Source organism: Equus caballus, chromosome 16, assembly GCF_041296265.1.
Source record: "Equus caballus isolate H_3958 breed thoroughbred chromosome 16, TB-T2T, whole genome shotgun sequence".
Classification (NCBI taxonomy): domain Eukaryota; kingdom Metazoa; phylum Chordata; class Mammalia; order Perissodactyla; family Equidae; genus Equus; species Equus caballus.
The window spans coordinates 46,242,991-46,262,925 of record NC_091699.1 but is presented as its reverse complement, the minus strand read 5'-3'; the positions used below and the strand labels follow the sequence as shown (position 1 = coordinate 46,262,925).

The 19,935-nt window shown below is 50.0% G+C and overlaps 1 protein-coding gene across 1 annotated transcript in view; it reads right to left on the bottom strand.

The window, feature by feature from the left end:
* STIMATE (STIM activating enhancer) overlaps positions 1 to 19,935 on the bottom strand; it is a 55,835-nt gene that overhangs the window by 13,542 nt on the left and 22,358 nt on the right. The window contains exons 2-3 of the mRNA XM_023620294.2: positions 5,072 to 5,120; positions 3,141 to 3,236 (exon numbers count right to left, since the gene is read on the bottom strand). Of these exons, the coding sequence (XP_023476062.1) occupies positions 3,141 to 3,236; positions 5,072 to 5,120 (145 nt within the window). The remainder of the gene's footprint in view (positions 1 to 3,140; positions 3,237 to 5,071; positions 5,121 to 19,935) is intronic.

The following is a 19,935-nucleotide window of genomic DNA, read 5'->3' as shown; positions in this document are numbered from 1 at the left end:
AGCAGCTCAGGAAACAGCCTCTGGGGTTTCTGAGACCAAAGGGGGCAGGGCCACATGGCCCTCGCTCTTCTCCATGCTTCAGAGCCTGGCATGGAGGCAAGTACAAGTAAACATTCCTCAAGAGAGAGCTATACTCTCCATGGAAAAGGCAAGATGGTGGAGCAAGGAGAGGAGGAGGGTCAGACGAGCATGCCCACCTTGACCACGTGTTCTTGTAAGGTTTGTCTCCATCTGTTTGTCACGCACCTCTTCCCTCACCAAGGAAAGGTCCCTTGCCCGCTTGTCCTCCCTCGAGGGCCCTGTACCTGGAGGGTCACTGGGCACCACTGACCACAGCCCTCGGCTCTCCAAAGCAGGAGACATGGAGTCACTGGGTTAGGTACCAGCCCTGTGGGATGCCACATCTCTTGGAAACCCCCCCGAGAAGCTCTGGATCCCACAGACCAGCTGTGGTACTTTCGAGTTCCTGAGGCTTCAAACATTTTATGCAGACTCACAGCCCCCACCTCAAGGCCTGGGCTCTGGCGATGTGCACAGCACTCTGACACAGGAGGGAGCACGCTCTGCTCTGCCATGCTCATGGCCCTACCAGCGCCCCGGAGTGGCGAGAAAACCAGAGGGAGGGGGCAGCCTTTTCTCTCACCTGCCCTTCCTCTTTAAAATCACAAGGGGTCACTCTCAGACCAGAGATGGAAGGGACTGCAATCGCTTCCAAGGCGATTTCTCCAAGTTCACAGCTGAGCTCTGGTCCTAGGCTGCGTTGTGCTCAGATGCTTAAATCTAATTGGTTCAAGTGGTTCTCACATCTGAGACCCATCCTGATGTAACAAGAACACCTGATACACATATATGTGTTCATTCATTCCCCCACCAAATATTTACTTGACCGCACTGTGTGCCAGGCCTTGGGAATAATGACAGAAAGCTCCATGCTCTGTACCCAACACAGGTGCAAATGGCAGACAGCAGAGCATCATGTGGGCCTGGAGCCAGACTGGCTGGGTTCAATCCCACCTCCTTCACTCCTCAGCTGTGTGAGCTTGATGAAGTCACATAGTCTCTCTGAGCCTCAGGTCCCCAATTGTAAAATGAGGATAATCAAAGGATCCACACTGCAGGGCTGTTATGAGGATCAAACGAGTCAATACATGTGAACAGTGCCGCCACACAGTAAGCGCTATGCAAACGTGCTATTACAATTGTAGCCGCCGGAGTCCCAGAACCCCAGATGTCACAAAAGCCTAACCCCCTCCCAAAGCAGCATCCCAAGCACTGTGGACCCCTACAGCCACAGGAAGCAGTTCTTCCCCTCTGTGAGTTTCTTCTCTCCCTGAGCTGAGCCTGGCTTCCCTTCTAGGTCTGCAGACTCCCAGGACACCCAGGTCCAGCCCAACCCTCCCCCATCCATAAACAGAGGGCAAAGCAAGGACGGTGGGGCCTGGAATGGACCTAGGGCACCACTCGCTCTTCCCCAGGCCCAGGACCTCTTCCCTCTGTGGAGCAACCCTGCTCCGCCTTCCTGGTCTCTGACCCAGCAGCTTTTCAGTGGACTGCTGGAGCTCTCATGTCTTTCCTAAGTTTTAACAATATCCTCCAACTTACTAACGTCTTCATTGATAAGTGCCCCTCTGGTTTCCAGTGGTGCTTCTACTCATTACTATGAAACCTTCATGGGAATCCTGGGGATCTGGCGGGATACACAGGGCAGATAAGGAAACTGAGGCTCAGACGAGTTAAGCCACCTTCCCACAGTGCGGCCTCTCAGGCAGGTGCTCTTTTCTACCATACCATGCTCCTTTCTTGGGCCTTTTCTCCTCCAGGCTGAGCACCCGAGATCTGTCAACAGCCCCTCCTCCATCCTGGCTGTGATTCAGTTTGTCAGCATCCCCCTTAAAGCTGTATCTTCATTTTGCAGATGGATAATGGAGCTGCTGCAAAGGAGAGTGATGTAGCCAAGCCTGTACCAGCAGTTAGGTTTCCTCACGCCCGTGACTCCAGGAGAAGCAGCTGGCTCTCAGCCTATCTCGGCCAATATCAGGAAGATTCACTAGAGGATGATACGAGCTTGCTGCTGGGCTCACGGGTTGGAAGGACAAGGTCCTTTCCTAACCATCTCCCCTATGGGAGGATCACCCTTCCAGTCCCCCGCTTTGGCACTAGACCCAAACATCCAAACAGATCACAACCCATCCAGGTCTGAAGGAAAGACCCCAGGGAGGGAGAATTCACAACTTCCTTCTGAAATCTGGGCTGGGATGAAAGCTCAAAACGGCACACTGTCACCAAAAAAGAGAAGCTTGAAAGAATTTTCCAGTCCAAATGATCTTAAAGACACACTAAACCTCTTGAAGGGACTCATCAGCCACCAGCCCTCTGCCCTGCTCTCCCTCAGAGGCAGGGCAGGAGGGCATTCCAGGCAGACGGCAGTGTGAGCAAAGGCACAGAGGCAGGAGGCAGCTGGCAGGATTGAGGGCCACCAGGAGCAGCCCAGCACGGGCAGAGCACCAAGTGTGAGCCAGGAAGGGAGGAGATGGAGCCACGATAAGGCAGGCGAGCCTTCTTTCCCACTCCATCTGCTTAGAGCGGCACCGTTCGGGTACTGTCAGCAAGGAGGACAGCACATCACGGCCTGATTGGGGTTTCAGGCAGATTCCTCTGGGGGCTATGTCGACGGCACACGGCACTGATGAGGAGGAACAACCCAAGCTCTTCAGGTGAAAGGTCAACGATGGTCAACAATGGCTTTGACCCTGAGTGGTGACATGACAGAGCAGCCCCTGTGTGTCCTGTTCTACCACAGAGACACCCCTTCAGGACATTATGCTGCCCTGCCAGGGGCTGCTTGGAAAGTGGGAGACATAAGGGTACCAGGACGCCAAGGGACAGAACCTAGATTGATTAGCAGAGAGCCAGTGCACAGGGCAACTGTCAACAGGCACAGCCCCAACAGCCAACAGGCAGCTGTGCATCTGAGCTCCCAGCAGCAGGCTCAGGCTGATCTCTCAGAGGAGCATGGAGGACAAAGGGGAGTTGCCCTCTCCCCAAGCGAGAGGGTACAGGGCAGGCGGCAGAAAGCAAGGCCAGCCTACACTTCCCATGGAGCAGCAGGTGATGTCTGCACTCAAATATGGGCCACTTACAGTGAACAAGGGTCCTCCTCGGTGAGATCTGCTAGGTATACATTTGCAAAGTGGATGAAGAGCATTCCTATGGCTTGTTTGGAAGTGTCTAAAAACCTGTAAAATAGGATCAGCACTTGTTATTGCTCTGACAGGAGGGTGATATCCAATCCAGGGAAAATGATTAAGTCTGAAAGAAGAAGAAAGTCACTGGGGAGACCCCAACCTTCCAATTACTAGTCACCTCTTCCTGGGGCATCAGTATTAACTCAGCCTGGGCCTTTCGGGCCACCTGTCTAAACCTTCAATGCACTGCATGTGAAATCCCTAGAACGCCACTGGTTAATAACACATATTTAAATACATTAAACACTCACTTAAGATATGTGTTCTTTTTCATTTTTCGTTACTTCAAAATGAAGTGCTCGATCAGAGCTTTGTGATGAAGTCCAAGGTGCCTCTACTTTAAAGAGCTCCCATGCGACTTCACTCACAACGAGCTCAAAGATGTGCGAGGTCAACAAGACTGCACGAATCCAGTCCCGCTGCCATTTGAACACTGGGGTAGACAGGGGTGGGGGCAAACTCTTCCTGTAAAAGGTCAGAGAGGAAGTATCTTAGGCTGTGTGGGCCACCATTCTCTGTGGCAACTACTCAACTCCGCCATGGTGGCATGGAAGCAGCCTTGACACTACCATCCAGCAACACCTCACTGATGCAAACAGACAGCAGGCTGCACTGGGCCTGTGGCTACAGCTTGCCAAGCCCTGGGCTAGAGGAAAGGAGGTTCCAAAAGGAAAAAGACAAGGTGTTAGGCCCTGGGACACCCTGTGCCCCCATCCACACGGCAGGAGCATGGTGGAGACAATGCAGGGCCTTCAGTCTCTCCTCTGCCGCAAACACCTGAAGACCGCTTGTGTTTTGTGGCCGAGGAACTCTGGATCTCGGCCGTCTCTCTCAGCCTCCCGGGCTGGGCATCCAGAGCTGGGCTGGGCCACTGAAGGGGGTGCTGAGGGGGCACACAGGCATGGAACATCAGCCAGGGGTCTCAGGACTGGAATGGACCTTACAGATTACCCAGACTAACCCTGCAACCGAAGCCTGAAAATCATTTCCTAAAATCATGGCAACGTAGGAGTCACCAAAGGGCAACACGTGTAAACACAGAGTGTCCCAACTCCCGGTCACCCCCAGGTCCCTCCAGCCCAAGCCAGATATGCAGACTGGAGAGAAACCGAGTGGGGGAAAAGAAAAATAAGAACTATCAACATTCAGAATTCTTCAAAAGGGGCCATTATCACAGAGATTCACTGGAAGTTTTCTCTGGAGAGGAAAATGGCTATTTTGCTATGGCAGGTGCCAAGTCAAAGGCGGCCCAAGAAAGACAGCTTCTGGGGACGCCAAGTTGTCCTGAAGGGCTGGCTGCCTCCTTCCAAGTGATTCATTCTGTAGAGTTTTGTTACTGGAAGCTATGTCTGAAGCTTTACCACCATCTTTATGAAGGGAAAATTGCCACCACAGGGTCATCCTAGGACCAAGAAAGACTAGCTTTGGGGAGAGGAGCATTTATGTAGTATATCTGACTAATCTCCAAATTTAGATTTTTTGCTTACAGATATAGACTCCAGAATCCAAGGATTTAACACAATCTAACAGCAGGGAGACATAACTAGAGGAGCCTGGAGCATAGACTGATATATCTGTATATCTTCCATCTTCTGAAACCGGACAGCAGAGTGATGAGAGAATAAAAGCAGGGCTCAACAGTCATCTGGAGAAATACAAGTGCTTTCATTTTATACATAGTTCCCGAGAAGTAATTCAACTAAGGGATTCCCACACGTTACGTTACGTATAATAGCTCACATTCCATCCCCTTCCCTCTCCTCACCAAAACCACCCCCCAAATAGTCAAAAGCATTCTATGAGTAAGTTAATATTTAAATACACACCATATCCTCCAGGGACGTCTTTCATGCTTTGGTTCTCTGAAGCGTTTGACTGAAAGAAAAGACAAACATTCAGTAGCTTTCCACAGTGATAACAAAGCGAAAGCCTATAATAAGCTGGGTTATCAGCACACCTAGTGTTTACACTACTCAGTTAAGGTACTCGCTCTTTCAACACGTGACAATGTACAATAAGCCGTGCAGGTCACAGAGGCCTTGTACTGCTGCTGACCAGTACAGACTCTTTAGAACTGGATACTCAGAGAGAATGACTCCTCGCAGCATGTGGGGAATTCTATTTTCTTCTTCTTTGTTTCAAGCCTGTCTCCGATAAGGACTGGAAACCACAAAGTCGAATGCAGCCTCTTCTAACTTCAGGATATGCTCTCCTAACGAGAAACCCATCCATCCACCCATCCACACGAATGTTCACTGAGTGCCTACCCTAAGATAGCACTGAGGAGGCAAAGGCAAAGGCAGCCGTCTGGCAGGAGGACACACAACCACATGTGTGGCAAATGCTAGACAAGGTAGGTCTGAGGCAGAGCGAAGGCACCAACCCTGCCTGCATGGAGGAAGGGGCCTGGTCAGGAGAGGCTTCGCTGGTGGCAGGAGACCCACCCAGGTCCTGAAGTCTGGGTAAGAGTTTAGCAAATGGACCAGGGAGGGAGAAAAGACACATTCTGGACAGTGCACACACCAGGAGCTCACAGGAACAGGGACATAACATGCAGAGTGTGTTTGGCAAAATTTGATTTGGCTTTAAGACAGTAGGCAACGAGGGAGACAAACTGAGCTGGGGCCACACGAGGGAGTCTGGAACAACTCCTGTAGGGAAAGAAAAGCCAGGGAAGAGCGCTCAGCAGAGTCAAAAACATGGTCCAAACTGCGTTTTAGAGAAGCAACTCTCAATCACGTAGATGGTGGTTTCTGGGGGTGGAGAGGACTGTGGAAGGATGCTGGCCATGTCTCAGCAGCAGGCAGTGGTACTCCCAGCTACAGAACAGTCAGCAGGGGCAGGCTGCTCATTCAGTAACAGCCTGACCGACCTCAGATGGCAAAGGAGCCCCAGACTGACACCTTTGCCTCAGGCCTGCAGACACAACCGTTTGAAGAGAAGGAAACAAAATGTTTCCAAGTACCTTGTCTTCCATTGAAGCCCCAGGCAGACTATTTCCACGATTCTATCTACTAAAACAAACACTGAAAGAGCTGCATGTGTGATGTTTTCCCACACAAAAGTACCACAGAAGAAACAGACACCGATGCCAGCCCACGGAGGAAGCCTCGTCACTACTGGTAGGAGGCAAGAAGCAACTTCAGGCAGCACCCCGAGCGGCCAACAAGGGTCCGAGAGGAGGACAGAACTAGGGAGAGAGAAAACGGTGCCCAAATCAATAGGCCTACTTCTCTAAATGAATACATGCAGTCTGCAGTGTGCACAGCAAGGACTGTCTGTACACAGAAATGAAATAAGTCTGGTGTTTAGAGAGGCATTTTGGTAGAGACCAAAAAGCAGACGGAATTGTAAGGAGGTCTGTCATTCTGTTGACACATCACAGATCCAAAACACCAACAACCCCCGAGAATTTGGAGTGGAGCCCAAGAGGTTCTACTCGCCCGAATGGCTCTCAAAGGCAGAAGGCTGCCTTCCCACGAGCATCCAGGTCTCCCTGAGGGGGTGGCTCAGGAAGGAGACGTGGAGGAAACTGGGACAGGACAAAACGATCTGGAGGGAAAGCACTCAGTCAGGGGGTTAATTCATTCCTCTGCATCAGAGGAATCTGTCCTCATCAGTATAAAATAAAGGACATCAAAACCATCCCAAGGAGAATGTCTTCATTCTTAGCAATTACACACTGAAGTACCAGAATGGATGCAATTTGCTTTCAAACGGTTTAGGGGAAAAATTATACATTATATATTATAATTATATATAATAAATATATCATAAATGGTGTCATTATAATACACTATAATTATAAATGATAAAATAAATAGAAGTAATTATATAATAAATCTATTATTTATAATTATATTAAGATGATATATATAAAGAGAAGCAAACGTGGTGTCAGGAGCCCAATTGTGTCCTCCCCATTCATGTTTTGAAGTCCTAACCCCCAGGTTAGGTGACTGTATTTGGAGTGTGACTGTATTTGGAGACAGGGCTTACAAGAGGTAATTAAGGTAAAATGAAGTTGTATGGGCGGGCTGTAATCAACACGACTAGTGTCCTTATAAGAGGAGATTAGGACACACCTGTAGACTGAGGGGCGACCATGTGAGGACCCAGGGAGAAGGTGGCCGTCTGCACGCCAAGGAGAGAGGCCTTGGAAGAAACTGAGCCCGTCGACTCCATCACCTGAGCCTTCCAGCCTCCAGCACTGTGAGAAAGTAAACGTCTGTTGTTTAAGGCCCCATTCTGTGGCACTTTGTTATGGCAGCCCTAGCAAACTAACACACGGGGCAACACAATAATTGGTGAGCCTAAATTAAGGATATTTGGGTATCCATTATTTTTAAATTTTCATTCACTAATTCTTCATTCATTATTATTTAGCCTTTTCTGTAGGTTTAACATTTTTTTGAAATAAAAAGTTGGGAGGAAAAAACACTCTAGAAGAATAAACTAGTATAACCATTCAGAGACTGATTTGGCAGTATTTATCAAAATTTCAAACGCCCCTTTAACCTGCAAGGCACCGCCAGGTATGCATTCTACAGGCTTTACTGCAACATGTGCCAAGATGTATAGGATCTTCACAGGAATACTGTCATAACAAAACCCAGAAAGAAACCAGTCCTCATCAATATTGGGTTAGCACACAGAACGTAATGTTAGGCAGTTACAAAAACAAGATAGATCTGTAAGGACTAATATGGAAAGATTCCCAAATTATACCAATAAATTGCAGAATAATATGCCTGTCATGATTCTCTTCCTATCCATTTTTTTTTTATTACCTAGGAAACTTGTTTTTTTAAAGATTGGCACCTGAGCTAACATCTGTTGCCAATCTTCTTTTTTTCTTCTTCTTCTTTTTCTCCTCCCCAAAGCCCCCTAGGATATAGTTGTATATTCTAGTTGTGAGTGCCTCTGGTTGTGCTATGTGGGACGCCGCCTCAGCATGGTCCAGGATCCAAACTGGCGAAACCCTGGGCCACCGACATGGAGCACGTGAAGCTAACCACTCAGCCAGAGGGCTGGCCCCTGTTCGTATTCATTTTTAAAGGACATATGTTTATGCTGGGATGACGCATGTATTTTTTCCCTGGAAGGATATGTGGCTATTAACAAGGGCCACCTTTGGCAAAAGGAATTACGGATCAGGGGATAGACTTTTCCATAGTTCTGAATGGTTCATAACATTCTTCCACACTCATAGTGATTTTATTTCAAAAAATTTTTTTAAAAAGGCAAACCTGTGCCCAAGACTTGCACTAATGCAGCAAAGTGGGACACAGAAGAAGCGGGGTGACTCACAGTTGGGCTCCGGGACAACATAGGGAGAAGAACGGTGTGTGCATGTGGGCTGTGCTCAGGAGCAGCCTCACACAGGAGCCTTACAAGGAGTTCAGCACAGATTCAGATTCTTCTGAACGCAGAAGTGTCGCTCCTGCCGTCTTCCTCTCCATCTCCCATCCCATTTCCCTAGACTATTTTAGAGTGTAAAAGCTTTTTTTTTAATTAAAGAAAGAAGAAACATTATGAGAGCTATTCCAGATCTAATTTGGTAGGAAAAAATCCAGAAAAACTCGTTCATCTATCCAGTCGTGTTTTATTGAGGGGCTGCTGTGCGACAGGCCCCATTCAGCGGGAGATGAAATAGACAAAATCCCTGCCTTCTTTAACATTCTCAGGGAAGGAGTGAGAGGAGCAAACATGGAGCATGCCAGACTGCGACAAGTGATGCTGAGGCAGGAGAGAGGCAGGCTGGGAAGTGGGGTTTGCGGTTGTAGAGGAGGTCCAGAAGGTGAGCAAAGACCGGAAGGTGACCAGGTGAACCACTTGGTGTCTGCGCAAGAGCCATCAGGCAGAGGGCCGAGGCCAGTGCTTGGCAGGGAGTGTGGGACACAGGTCAGATCTCCAGGCCTTGTGGTCCAGGGCGAGGGCTCCATGTCTGCCTGTGGTAACTTGGGGGCGGCCGCAGGCAGGACGGTGACTCACAGTTGACCAGGCTCACCCCAGCTGCCATGCTGAGAGTAGCCTGAAGGTGCAACGGCGGACGCAGAGAGCCCAGCTAGAGACCATCACAATAACCCAGGGTGAAACGACGAGGCTGGCCCGGGGACAGCAAGAGAGGGTGAGAAGTGTCAGAGCCTGGTTGTATCTTCAACAGTGAGCCAAGAGGATTTGCTGACGGAGTGGATGTGGGGTGTGAAAGAAAGAGAAGAGTCAGGGACGACTCCAGAGGTGGGAGTTTACACTGTTCCACTGCATTTCTGATTTTTGTTTTGGTGGGGCTAAGTTGGGGAGACACAAGACTTCTCTTTAGGTAAGAAACAAGGAGCTGCCTCTGAGTCCCTCATGGACAGCAGGCCAGGTACCCAGTCCCATGGAAACAAGCCTGTTCCCCACGGGAGCCTGGCAGCTGCTCCCTCAGAAGCCACAAACGAAAAGCCCTCTGGGAGTGGCTCAGGCGTAGCCCTAGGACAACCGATCTTTTCTCAATTCATGGTGCTTCCGTAGGATGGAGAGAACTCAGATGGAGCAAGAGGCCAAGGCAAAGCGCAATACACGCTTTCTAACATGTCTGCCAGAGGGCCCCTTGAGGTGGGAGGGCCGATGAGGGGAAGCAGACACAGCTCAAGTGGGGGTCAGGTCCCTGACACTCAGCGACCCCAGAGCTGGAACCTGAAATAGCCCCTAGGGGAAAAAGGAAGGAGAAGAGTGGGGGATGGAGCGTGGGGACAGAAAAGGGGCCCATTGGGAGCGTGCAACCCTGGGCAGTAGCTGACGCCTGGCACACAGGCCCCATTCCACTCCATTAATGACGCTGTGCACCATCAGCAATAGTGGGCTCCTAAGCAGACTCTCTGCCTTTATGCACACGCACCCTAAAGACAGGCATGGGGTCCTGTAGACCCGTGAAAAGGAGTAGTGGCCAAGAGTCAGGGAGATACAGCTTTGAGTTCTATCTCTGCTACTATCCAGCTATGTGACTTTGCATACAAAAAAACAAAGGAGGAGGGCTGTGAGCCACCAGGTCAGCCTGGGATTTAATGAGAGAAAACAGGTGGAAAGGGCTAGCACAGAATACATGCTCGGGAAAGCGAGCCGTATTCTGTCATCCCTGCCCTGCGCCCTGTCTTCCCTCTCCTCCTCTCTGCATCAACTCTCCCCAGTCCTGGGCTGAGCCTCCCTGTCCTGGTCCCTGAGAAGTGTGTGAGCTTGGGTCCACCAGCTGCAACCTGACCTCTCCACACCAGCCTCCTCCCTCCTACGCCTTCAGGCAGCTCAGGGGCCCGAATGCTAGGAGGGTCCTAGGATTCCCCAACTCTGCTCTCCATCCCGGGCTGTCCCCCCAGGCTCTGAGTGTTCCTCTGTGGTTCTCTCCTACCTCCCCATGGTCTGTCCTCCCTCCACAGGATCCCCTTCTTCCTCTTGACCCTTGGGGAGAAGTCCCCTCTCAGGGCTTCTATGCAGAGGGCTCATCAGCCTCCTCCCCTAGCCCTGGCCGCCTAGTGACACTCCAACTGCAGGGTGGCCCCTCCTAGTGACATCTCCTGCCCACTCTGCCAGTCCTTCGCCATTTCTTCATAGAATGGAAGTGTCCTCACCTTGGAGCTCCTTAGTCTCCCCACCCCAGCACCCCCTCCAACTGTCAATCTCCTTTGCAATTGCAGAGTCTTCTGGATGTGTCCCTTTCCACACTTACACCACTAAACTAGCCCAGGCCCTCATGAGCGCTTTCCTGTGCTAATGAGACTGCCTCCTAACAGGCTGCTCTGCCCCCAATCTCTCCAATGGCCTTACCCACCCACCCACTCACCTGTCCTTACATCCACCCACTCCTCCCTCCCTCCCACCTATACAATGTGCTGGGAATACAATAATGGACAATGCAGACATCCCTGCCCTCAAGGAACTTTCAGGCTAATTACACTGCACATCATTTAACTTGCCTAAAACATAGCTCCCTTCTTGTCCAATACTATTCATATTTTTCCTTTTCTTTTTTTGAGGAAGACTGGCCCTGAGCTAACATCTGTGCCCATCTTACTCTATTTTACATGTGGGATGCCGCCACAGCATGACTTGACAAGCAGTGCATAGGTCCACACCTGGGATCCAAACTGATGAACTCTGGGCCACCGAAGTAGAATATGCGAACTTAACCACTGTGCCTCTGGGCTGGCCCCCAATATTATTCATTTTTGAATCAAAGTATATCTTTTGGAAAAGGTGAATACACAGAAAGTATACAGAATTCAGAGAGTATGTTCTTTTGGTGTTTGTACGGTACATCTTTTTTAATCCCTCTTCTTTCAACTTCATATTTAAGATGGGTCTATTCTGAGCTGCATATAGGTGAGTTTTCCCCCCTTATCTGGTTGGCAATTGCAGCAGGTTGAATGCTGGTCTCCAAAAAGATATGTCCCAAGTCCTGACCCCCAATACTTGTGAATGTGACATTATTTAGAAAAAGGATCTTTGCAGATGTAATGAAGTTAAAGATCTAGAGAAGAGCTCATCCTGGATTAACCAGGTGGGCCCTAAATCTAATGACAAGTATCCTTATGAGAGAGAAGGAGAGAGCGGAAGAAACTGGGGAAGGGGACGCCTTGTGCAACCACAGCCCAGGAAGCCCTGACGCCACCAGAAGTGGAAAAGACGGAGGAGGATTCTTCCCGGGAGCCACTGGAGTGAGCGTGGCCCTACCAGCACCCTGGTTCTGGACATTATGCTTCCAGAACTGTGAGGGAATCAAGTGTCTGTTGTGTTAAGCCGAGAGGTTTGTGAGGATTTGTTGTGGCAGCTCTAGGAAAGCAATAAGGCAATTTCTTTTCTTAATAAAAAGATTCAAAGAGTACGAAACACACTCAATGAAAAGTCGCCCTTCCATCTGAGAGCCCAGTCCCTGTTTCCATTCTTGGGGTCAACCACTGCCACCCCAATCTCATGCATCCTTCCAAAGACACGCTGGGTGAGTACAGAGACGGACAGACGTCTCTTCAAAGAGATAGACAAATGGTCACGTACTTTACACCACACTTTAATCTATACTTTGGACCTTTGCTGCTCTCACTGAAAACCCCCCTGGAGTTTTACCGACTGTACACATGGCTCTCCTTCCTTTATTAGAGGCCACATGGTATCCCACAGCGTGGCTGTGCCATCTCTGAGTCACTCTATAAGCACCGCTGCAATGAATGTCCTTCCTTGCCAGGTGCTGTCTCTGCCTGTGTGGGTAAATTCCTAGGGGGGGCTCGCTGCATCAAAGGTTACGTGCAGCTCATTTTGCCACACTGCTCTCCGCAGAGGTGGTGGCAACTCGTACGAGTGCCCATTTCCCCACGTTTGCCAGCACCGAGTACTAGTGAACCTTCTTGCCTTGACAACGTGATCACTGAAAAGGCTGCCTCAGCATGGCTGCAGCGTGCAGTAATCAGGTCGCTCAGGCCCTGGCACTGCAGGGCTTGTCCCCACCCACCAGTTGGAGCGAGGTGGGCAAGGCTCGCACCTGTCCTCTTCCCTGATGTGTGTCCTGGGCTCCGCCTGCTCTGGGCCTCAGCTCACACCCTCCCCTCAGGGCACCAGGGCACAGCGCTCACTCCTCCAGAAGTTTCGTGTTGTTGGTGCCACACAACGGGAAGGCAATTCTACCTGTCCGTTTCACACCGGCAGCACAATGTCCCTGACTGCTCATATAACGCTGTCGCTTGGTGCTGCACACACGTCTCCGGGTCAGCGTCTAGAGAGCAAGGACCAGGCGCCCCGCTTCACGGTCCTCAGAGCCTCGCCTGGCTGGGGCTCCCCACAGACTTGCTGAGTGGCGGAAGAGAGCTCGGAGTTTACACAGGGTGCTTCCTTTTACGTCACAAAGAAGACATAAGAGGTGGAGTTAAAAGTCAGATCACAGGAGTAGGAAGGGAAAACATTTCCAGGTAGCACCTGCAGTCCTACTTAGAAACTGAGTCAGAAAAAGCACGACTGTTTTGAAATTAAACCGCACAATTTAAGAGAGCTGTCTAAGGGTCCCCACTGGGTGCAGCCTGAGAGAAGCAGCGTTACGAGGGATGTTAAGAGATAGTAAGAGGCTCCTAATTATCAGGGGAAGAGAAAGAAAGGCTTGTGGCTGAGTAAAGATGGGATGAACTGAGATTCTGCAGACGTGGTTACCAGGTGGCGGCATTTCCCAAACCAGCGTGACACGGGTGGAAAGTTACTCCAGCGGAGGATACAGGGCAGGAAGAGGCTTGCGAAGCCGGCAGGGCTCTTGGCAGAGAGCTTCTCTTTGCCACAGCAAACCACCGAGGCAATGCCACTATGATATAGAACACGTGGAATGTTTATATTCTTATGTCTAATGTGTAATCTTGAAGCAGGAAGGTGATCATAGACCACACAGTAGCCACTTTAGCTTCTGACATTTCAAAAAGTGATACAACAGAAGACCCTTTGGATGGTTCCGCCTCACATGGGGCATCAGAGTCACAGGCTTTTCGCTGGGACCATGAAACCACTGGTCCCTGCGTGAGATCACAGACCTTGGGATGGGACCCTGCCGGGATCTGGGAGCTCCAGAGACCGTGAGCTCGTGCCAGAAGTCTGTATGCTTTCTTGTTCATCCCTGGGGAAAAATACTCCCCTTCCAATGACCTGGAGCCAGAAAAAAAACCAATAGTTTTGGAGCCTTCTTTCCAGTGACACGCTGCTGACCTGAACCACAGCCCTGATGGCCTCATTTCTCAAGCTGTACCACAGGCCAGTGCCTCAGGCAACACAAGCTTCCTGTTGAGGGTAACAGACTGCTGACCAGGGCAAGCAGCCCCATCCCCAGTTCAACAGCAAGCCCAATAGCAAAGCAGCTGCCATCAGTGCCAGCTGGGGATGACTTCACAAACTAGGCAGTTTGCACTCTGAGTCAGAGCCAGGGGTCCCTGAAGGCCAACCCCCTTAGTGTAAAGGGTGGGGAAATGGTAGAGGAAGGGGTGCCTTATCCAGAATCAGCAGGCAATTAGCAGTGGAGCTGGGACAAAATCCAAGTCACCTGAGACAGGCTTCTTTCTCTAACTGGCACTGGCTGGGCCAGTGACCTCAAACCATGTCTTGCTGGTCCCATGAGCCCGGGACCTCAACCCCAAAGGGCAGAAACTGTCCTGGGGGGGGTGAGCAAAAAATCCACCCTCGTCGACAGAATCAGTGATCAAGGAAAAATCCAGATGTGTTTCCGCATTTTCACTAAGTTATAAATGATCATCCCAACAGTTAAGCCCCATCCCAAACCTCCTTAATGCCCCCTAGTAGTGCAAACGCACCCCCGCCCCCCAGCCCCAAGGAACCCAGTTTCCTTAGGGCAGGGAAAAAGTCCCAGGAAGACGGTGAGGTAGACTGCCGGCTGCTCCTCCGCTCCCTTCCAAAGGAATTCGCAGCCTCCCTTGCAGCTGGGTGTGGCCATGTGACTAAGTTCTAGCCCAGGATAGTTTTCCACCCAGGTTGGGCCACTTTTCAAGCAGAAATGAATAGCCAGGTGATTCTTATGGCAAGGAACTCAAAGGCAGGCAAGCTGGGGCAGCCTGAAATCTAGGCTGGTTTTATCAAAAACTTTATTATTTTAAGCGAGTCACTTAACTCTTCTGGGTCTAAATCCTCAGTTGTCTACTTACTAGGGTCAGTGTGGGAAGAAGAGCAGCCGAGGTGTGGCCGCCATCCCCACCACCACCACTCACTGGGCGCTGATTACAGGCACTTCACATCATCGCTTCTGACCTTTACGAGGAAAGGGATCATCCTCATTTCATAAGGACGATAAGGTCAAAGAATTTGCCTAAAGCCAAAAAAGGCACAAGGCCTGCATCTGTTTCTCTGGTTCCAAAGCCCACATTTCCCCCTGCCACCTTGAGGAAGCCTAATACAAGACGGTGAAGGTTTGCTACGGTGACACCACAGGGCAGGAAGGGCCCCGGCAGCTCCCTGTGATCAGAGCCCAGCCCCTTCGCAGCCACATGCCCTCCGACTCCAGTCTTCTTCACTTAAATGGCCCCTCACACGGGAGCTGGAGTGAACTGAGCATGCCACACCTGACTTCAAAGCTTGCAGTGCCCACCCCACCTCCCCTTCTTCAGGGAACAAAATTCAGCCTTTTTAAGTTTGCAAACAAGGTCCCCATGGCCTGGCAGCTCCCATCTTAGTTGTCACTCACATTGTCCCGTTGGCTTGGGAGGGCCCTACATTTCTTCTCCTGGATTACTCTTAGGCATCCTTCCAGATTCAGCTCAGACAACTCGAAGACTTGCCTCCTTTGCAACTGAGCTAGGCGTCCCTCCCTGCCTCTGGCTCCCCAAAGTCTCCCATGCACGCCTTTGGACTAACACTCCTTACGCAACACTAAGGATCTGTCTGTCTTTCCCACCAGACACTTAGTTAAGGAGGCAGACAGGAACCTTGTCTTATTCATGTTTACACCCTCAGCACCCAGCCTAGTACCTGGAATGAAACAGGCACTTAACTACTAACCTGAACAAATGGAGCAGAACACACTCGAGCTCCAACACAAGTCAAAGGAGGCGGGAGCTTAGCGCTCAGAGTGCGAGTTCTGGTTCGAAACCTCCTTCAGCACATACTGTGGGTCAGGGAAAGTTGCTGACCCTCTCTCGGCCTCAATCTGCCCCTCTATAAAATGGAAGAACTTACAGTACCCACCTCACAGGAGTATTAATCAGACAATATATTTAGAGTACTCAAAACTGTGCTTTGTACTTAGCAAGTACCATGCACATTTGAGCAAGAAGTAGCAGCAGTGTTTCTGCAGAGGAAGAGGGAGTCCTCAGGCACAAAGCCCAGCTGCAGACAGCAAGAAAGCACTCATCTGATTACAATCCGGATCGGGGCCACACTCAAGTCTTTTTTTCTTTTAGATTATAAATCACTGTAATAAGTTTGGAAACTAGAGCAAAAGAAATTATCTAAAATGTCACCATCTGCATACAACCAAGACCACTGGTTGTGATGTCACTGTAGTCCTGGTTCCAAATCTCCTCTGGTCTGCACGTCCCAGCAGGGCCAGGACAAGGGTCGATCAAGCTGTGCTCACTGTGCTCTGGTCTGCCGCCTCCCTCAGCCCCAAAGGTTGGCCACTGGAAGAACTCTCCAGACGGCGGTGCCCTGAAAGTGAGCACAGAAGAGCGGTGACAGGAACAACCTGGGCAGAGGGGTGGGCCTCTCCACAGCCCACGAGGAGGCAGGTCTCGACCTCCTGCCTCCCCACCAGAAGGGCAGGACACACGGGACGTGCTCAGGAAACACTGAAGGACTGACAGGGAAGAGGGCTCAAGACCAGCTCTGGAGGCTCAGACCATCACTGCGGAAAAGGGCTTGTTCTCATCAAGACATCTCATGCTGCTCTGAGCTGATGACAAGACACGCACCTGGATTCAAACTGGGGACGTGGTAGAACAACTTCTATTATCAGAGTGAGGAAAAAACTTAGAAACGACACGTTACCGAATCAAGAAACACCATGAAATGAGACATCATACTCTGATCCGGTAGGAAAAGCAGGTTGGTGCTGCTGCCCCTGCGGGCTGGCTGACCAGCGCCTGCAGCATGGGCAGAATTCAGCTAAGAATGCTCCCTCCCTGGGGCACGTGGAGCTAACTAACCGTGTCTCCTCTCACCCAGCACGACTGGTGGAAGACCCGGGGAGGCGCCTAAGGAGACTTCGGCACCGTCCCAGCCTCTCTGCAGCGGCTCCCTCCTCCCACTGCAGGCTCCTGGGCCTCTGTGCTAGCCCTCCCCTGGACCTGTCCAGCTAGGACAGAGTGACTCAGGCCCTGGGTCCTTCTTAATCCCAAACTGACCTCCCCTACTTCCTGCTCCTTTCCACTGTTAACGTCGGGGAGCAATTCGATCTACTCCTGCCGCCTCCCGTCATGTAGGATAGTGACTCATGGCAACTTCACACTCAAAATCAAGACATTTTAATGGCGGAACTTCAGGCACCAAAAGAGGCTGATGGAATATCGATCTTTGAAGAGAGACCTTTTTAACGACCCTCAAAAATCACACTCCATGGGTGAAACCATTACCCTTTTGAGGACATGACTCACATCTCTTGTTGGCAGAAGGAAGGCTGAGTCAGCTGGGTCCAGTCAGAGAGCAGAACCCGGGCTGCATTTGCTCAGGACAATCCACAGGTACCTCGTTTGAGCAGAAACAGCTGCGAATGCTACCAGGGAACTGGAGGACCTGTAGCCTGAGCAAAGTAAACCTGCCCAGGACCGTGGACTTCACTCACAACTCCTGCCTCACCTCGTAGCCCTTTCCCGGGGCAGAGATGACAGAGGAACGGCTTCAAAGACCACCTGCAATGGCTCCTTTCCACAAATGTCCCACTCAGAGGCACATATGTTTTATGTAATAAGACTATTGTTCATTCATTTGTCTGACCATCCGTCGTCCATCCATCCATCTTGCACACAGTGGCTGGTGGAGGTCTCAAAATATAAATAAAATTATGTCACCCTCCACTCCACTTAAAACTCCCATGATACATAAATTTGTCAAAAGTCAACCTTTATGCTTAAGATCTGTGCATTTTACTTTATATAAGTGATACCTCCATAAAAAATTTTAAAACAACAAAACCAACACAAAACCCTCCCATGACCTTCCACAGCAGTTAGCATAAAATGCAGGCTCATGGCCAATGGACCACATGACTTAGGGCTCTGCCTGCTTCTTTGACCTCATCCCCTCATTCTCTCCAGCCACACCGGCCTTCTCTCTATGCATCACACGCACCAGGCTCCGGCCTGCCTTAGGACCTCTGGCTTGTGCTGCACTTTCCGTCCGCAACACTCTTCTCTCAGTTTGCCAAGTGGCAGCTGCACTCTTCCTTTTCATTCTTGTCTCAGCTCTAGTCACCTCCTCAGAAGTCTCTCCTGACCGCCTCACCTTCAGGTGTGCACATCCTGCCCTGCCTCTACCCCCAATCTCATCTCCCTGTCTTATTTTCTTTACAGCACTAACCTCTCTCATCTCAGAAATTCTTGTGTGTTTTCTTACTACTGTCTTTTCTCTCTCCACTAGAAAGTAAGCTCTCTAAGAAACTTCTGTTCCATTTACCCCCATATTCCCAGCACCCTAGAGGGTGCCTAGCTCTTAACAGGCAGCTAAACAATATGTTGAACAAAGGAATTCAGTCAATCACTTAAGACGCATTTATCGAGTACTGTCCAGGTATTTATTTTTAATTCACTAAGTTCCATGAATTTGGAAGACGGGTTCTCCCAGCTGCTTAGTTTGCAAGCCATTAGTCCTGCAACAGGACTAACATTGCTTAAGCTCATTGCTTAGCTCTCTCCTTGGTTTTGGACAAAATCTGCCAGCAAGACTGCCAGAGGACAACTACCCAAGACCGTTCTTCCTGCTAACTAACCACAAGGCAGATGAACTGGTCCATCAAGCTCTTCCTCACCTTATCTGGCCTTAGATGCAAGAACCAGACAATCTGGGTTTATAGCCAGAATAAGGGCTCATAAACATTTTTTTGGTAAGGACTTGGCTGTTTATGGACCAAATGAAGCCTGGGTTCTAAATTAGCCAGCTTTAATCCTCCTACGAGGAGGTTCTGTCAAAGGCTGAGAGAGAAACGAGATTAAAAAAAACCTAAACTGTCCAACAAATAAATAGACTTAGCTCTCTAAACACGGGGCCTCCTTAGAAGCACAGCTTCCCCCAGGGAGTATGGCAATGGTGCCATCTGCTAGTGATGATGATCTCAGTAGGGGTGAGGGAGCACTGCCACTGTGTGAGTGTTCCACAGGGATCTGTCTGATGAAAAGAAATACAAATGGCAGATAAACACACAAGACGATATGCAACCTCAGTAATGTCGATTTTAAAAATGCCAACTAATAGTTATTTTTACAATTAGCGAGATTAAGATTAAGCAAAGATTAGCAAAGATTAAGACATTCGGTGAGGATATTAGGAAACAGGCACACAAACTACTGGTGGAAGAGTAAATGGTACAATCGCTGGGGAAACGTGGAGAAGTGGGTTTGTGATCCTTGTCTCCAGAGCTACCCAGGGGAAAGGGGGCATTAAACTGGTGTCAGGTGGTCACAGTGAACGGAGCCTTCCGGGACCCAGGGATGCTGGAGGCGGGAGGAATGAGGCCTCCAGGATGCAGAGTTTGACGTAAGAATAAGAAGCAGCTGGAGACCTATAAATATCCCTAATGAGGGCTTGATTGTTAGTGTACATTCTTCCTGAATACTGATGGAAGCCCCAAGTGTAAACGGGCTGTCCTGGAAGGACCCTACTCTGCGAGCCAGTGTCCCTGGGCAGCTGGGGACCTTCCAGTCAGGGGAACTCAGAGAGAGGTGCTGCATCTGCTCCCGCCCTGTGTCACCATCGCCCTGCTAACCCATATTCCCTGGCCAGGGAAATTTAGGAATTTCCTTTAATCTCATAGTGGACAGACAAGCGTGTGGCTTTTTCCCCATCGAGCCTCAGATCACTTGAAAAGCTGCAGCAGCTAATGTCTAGTATTACGATTTGAACTGTTCATACACTGTGACCCAGAAACTCCACTTCCAGGATTTTCCTATATAGTTACACTCACACAAACGCCCAAAAGTCTGTGTAAAAGACCGTATTATAGCATTGTCTGTAAGGTGGAAGATTTAAAAGC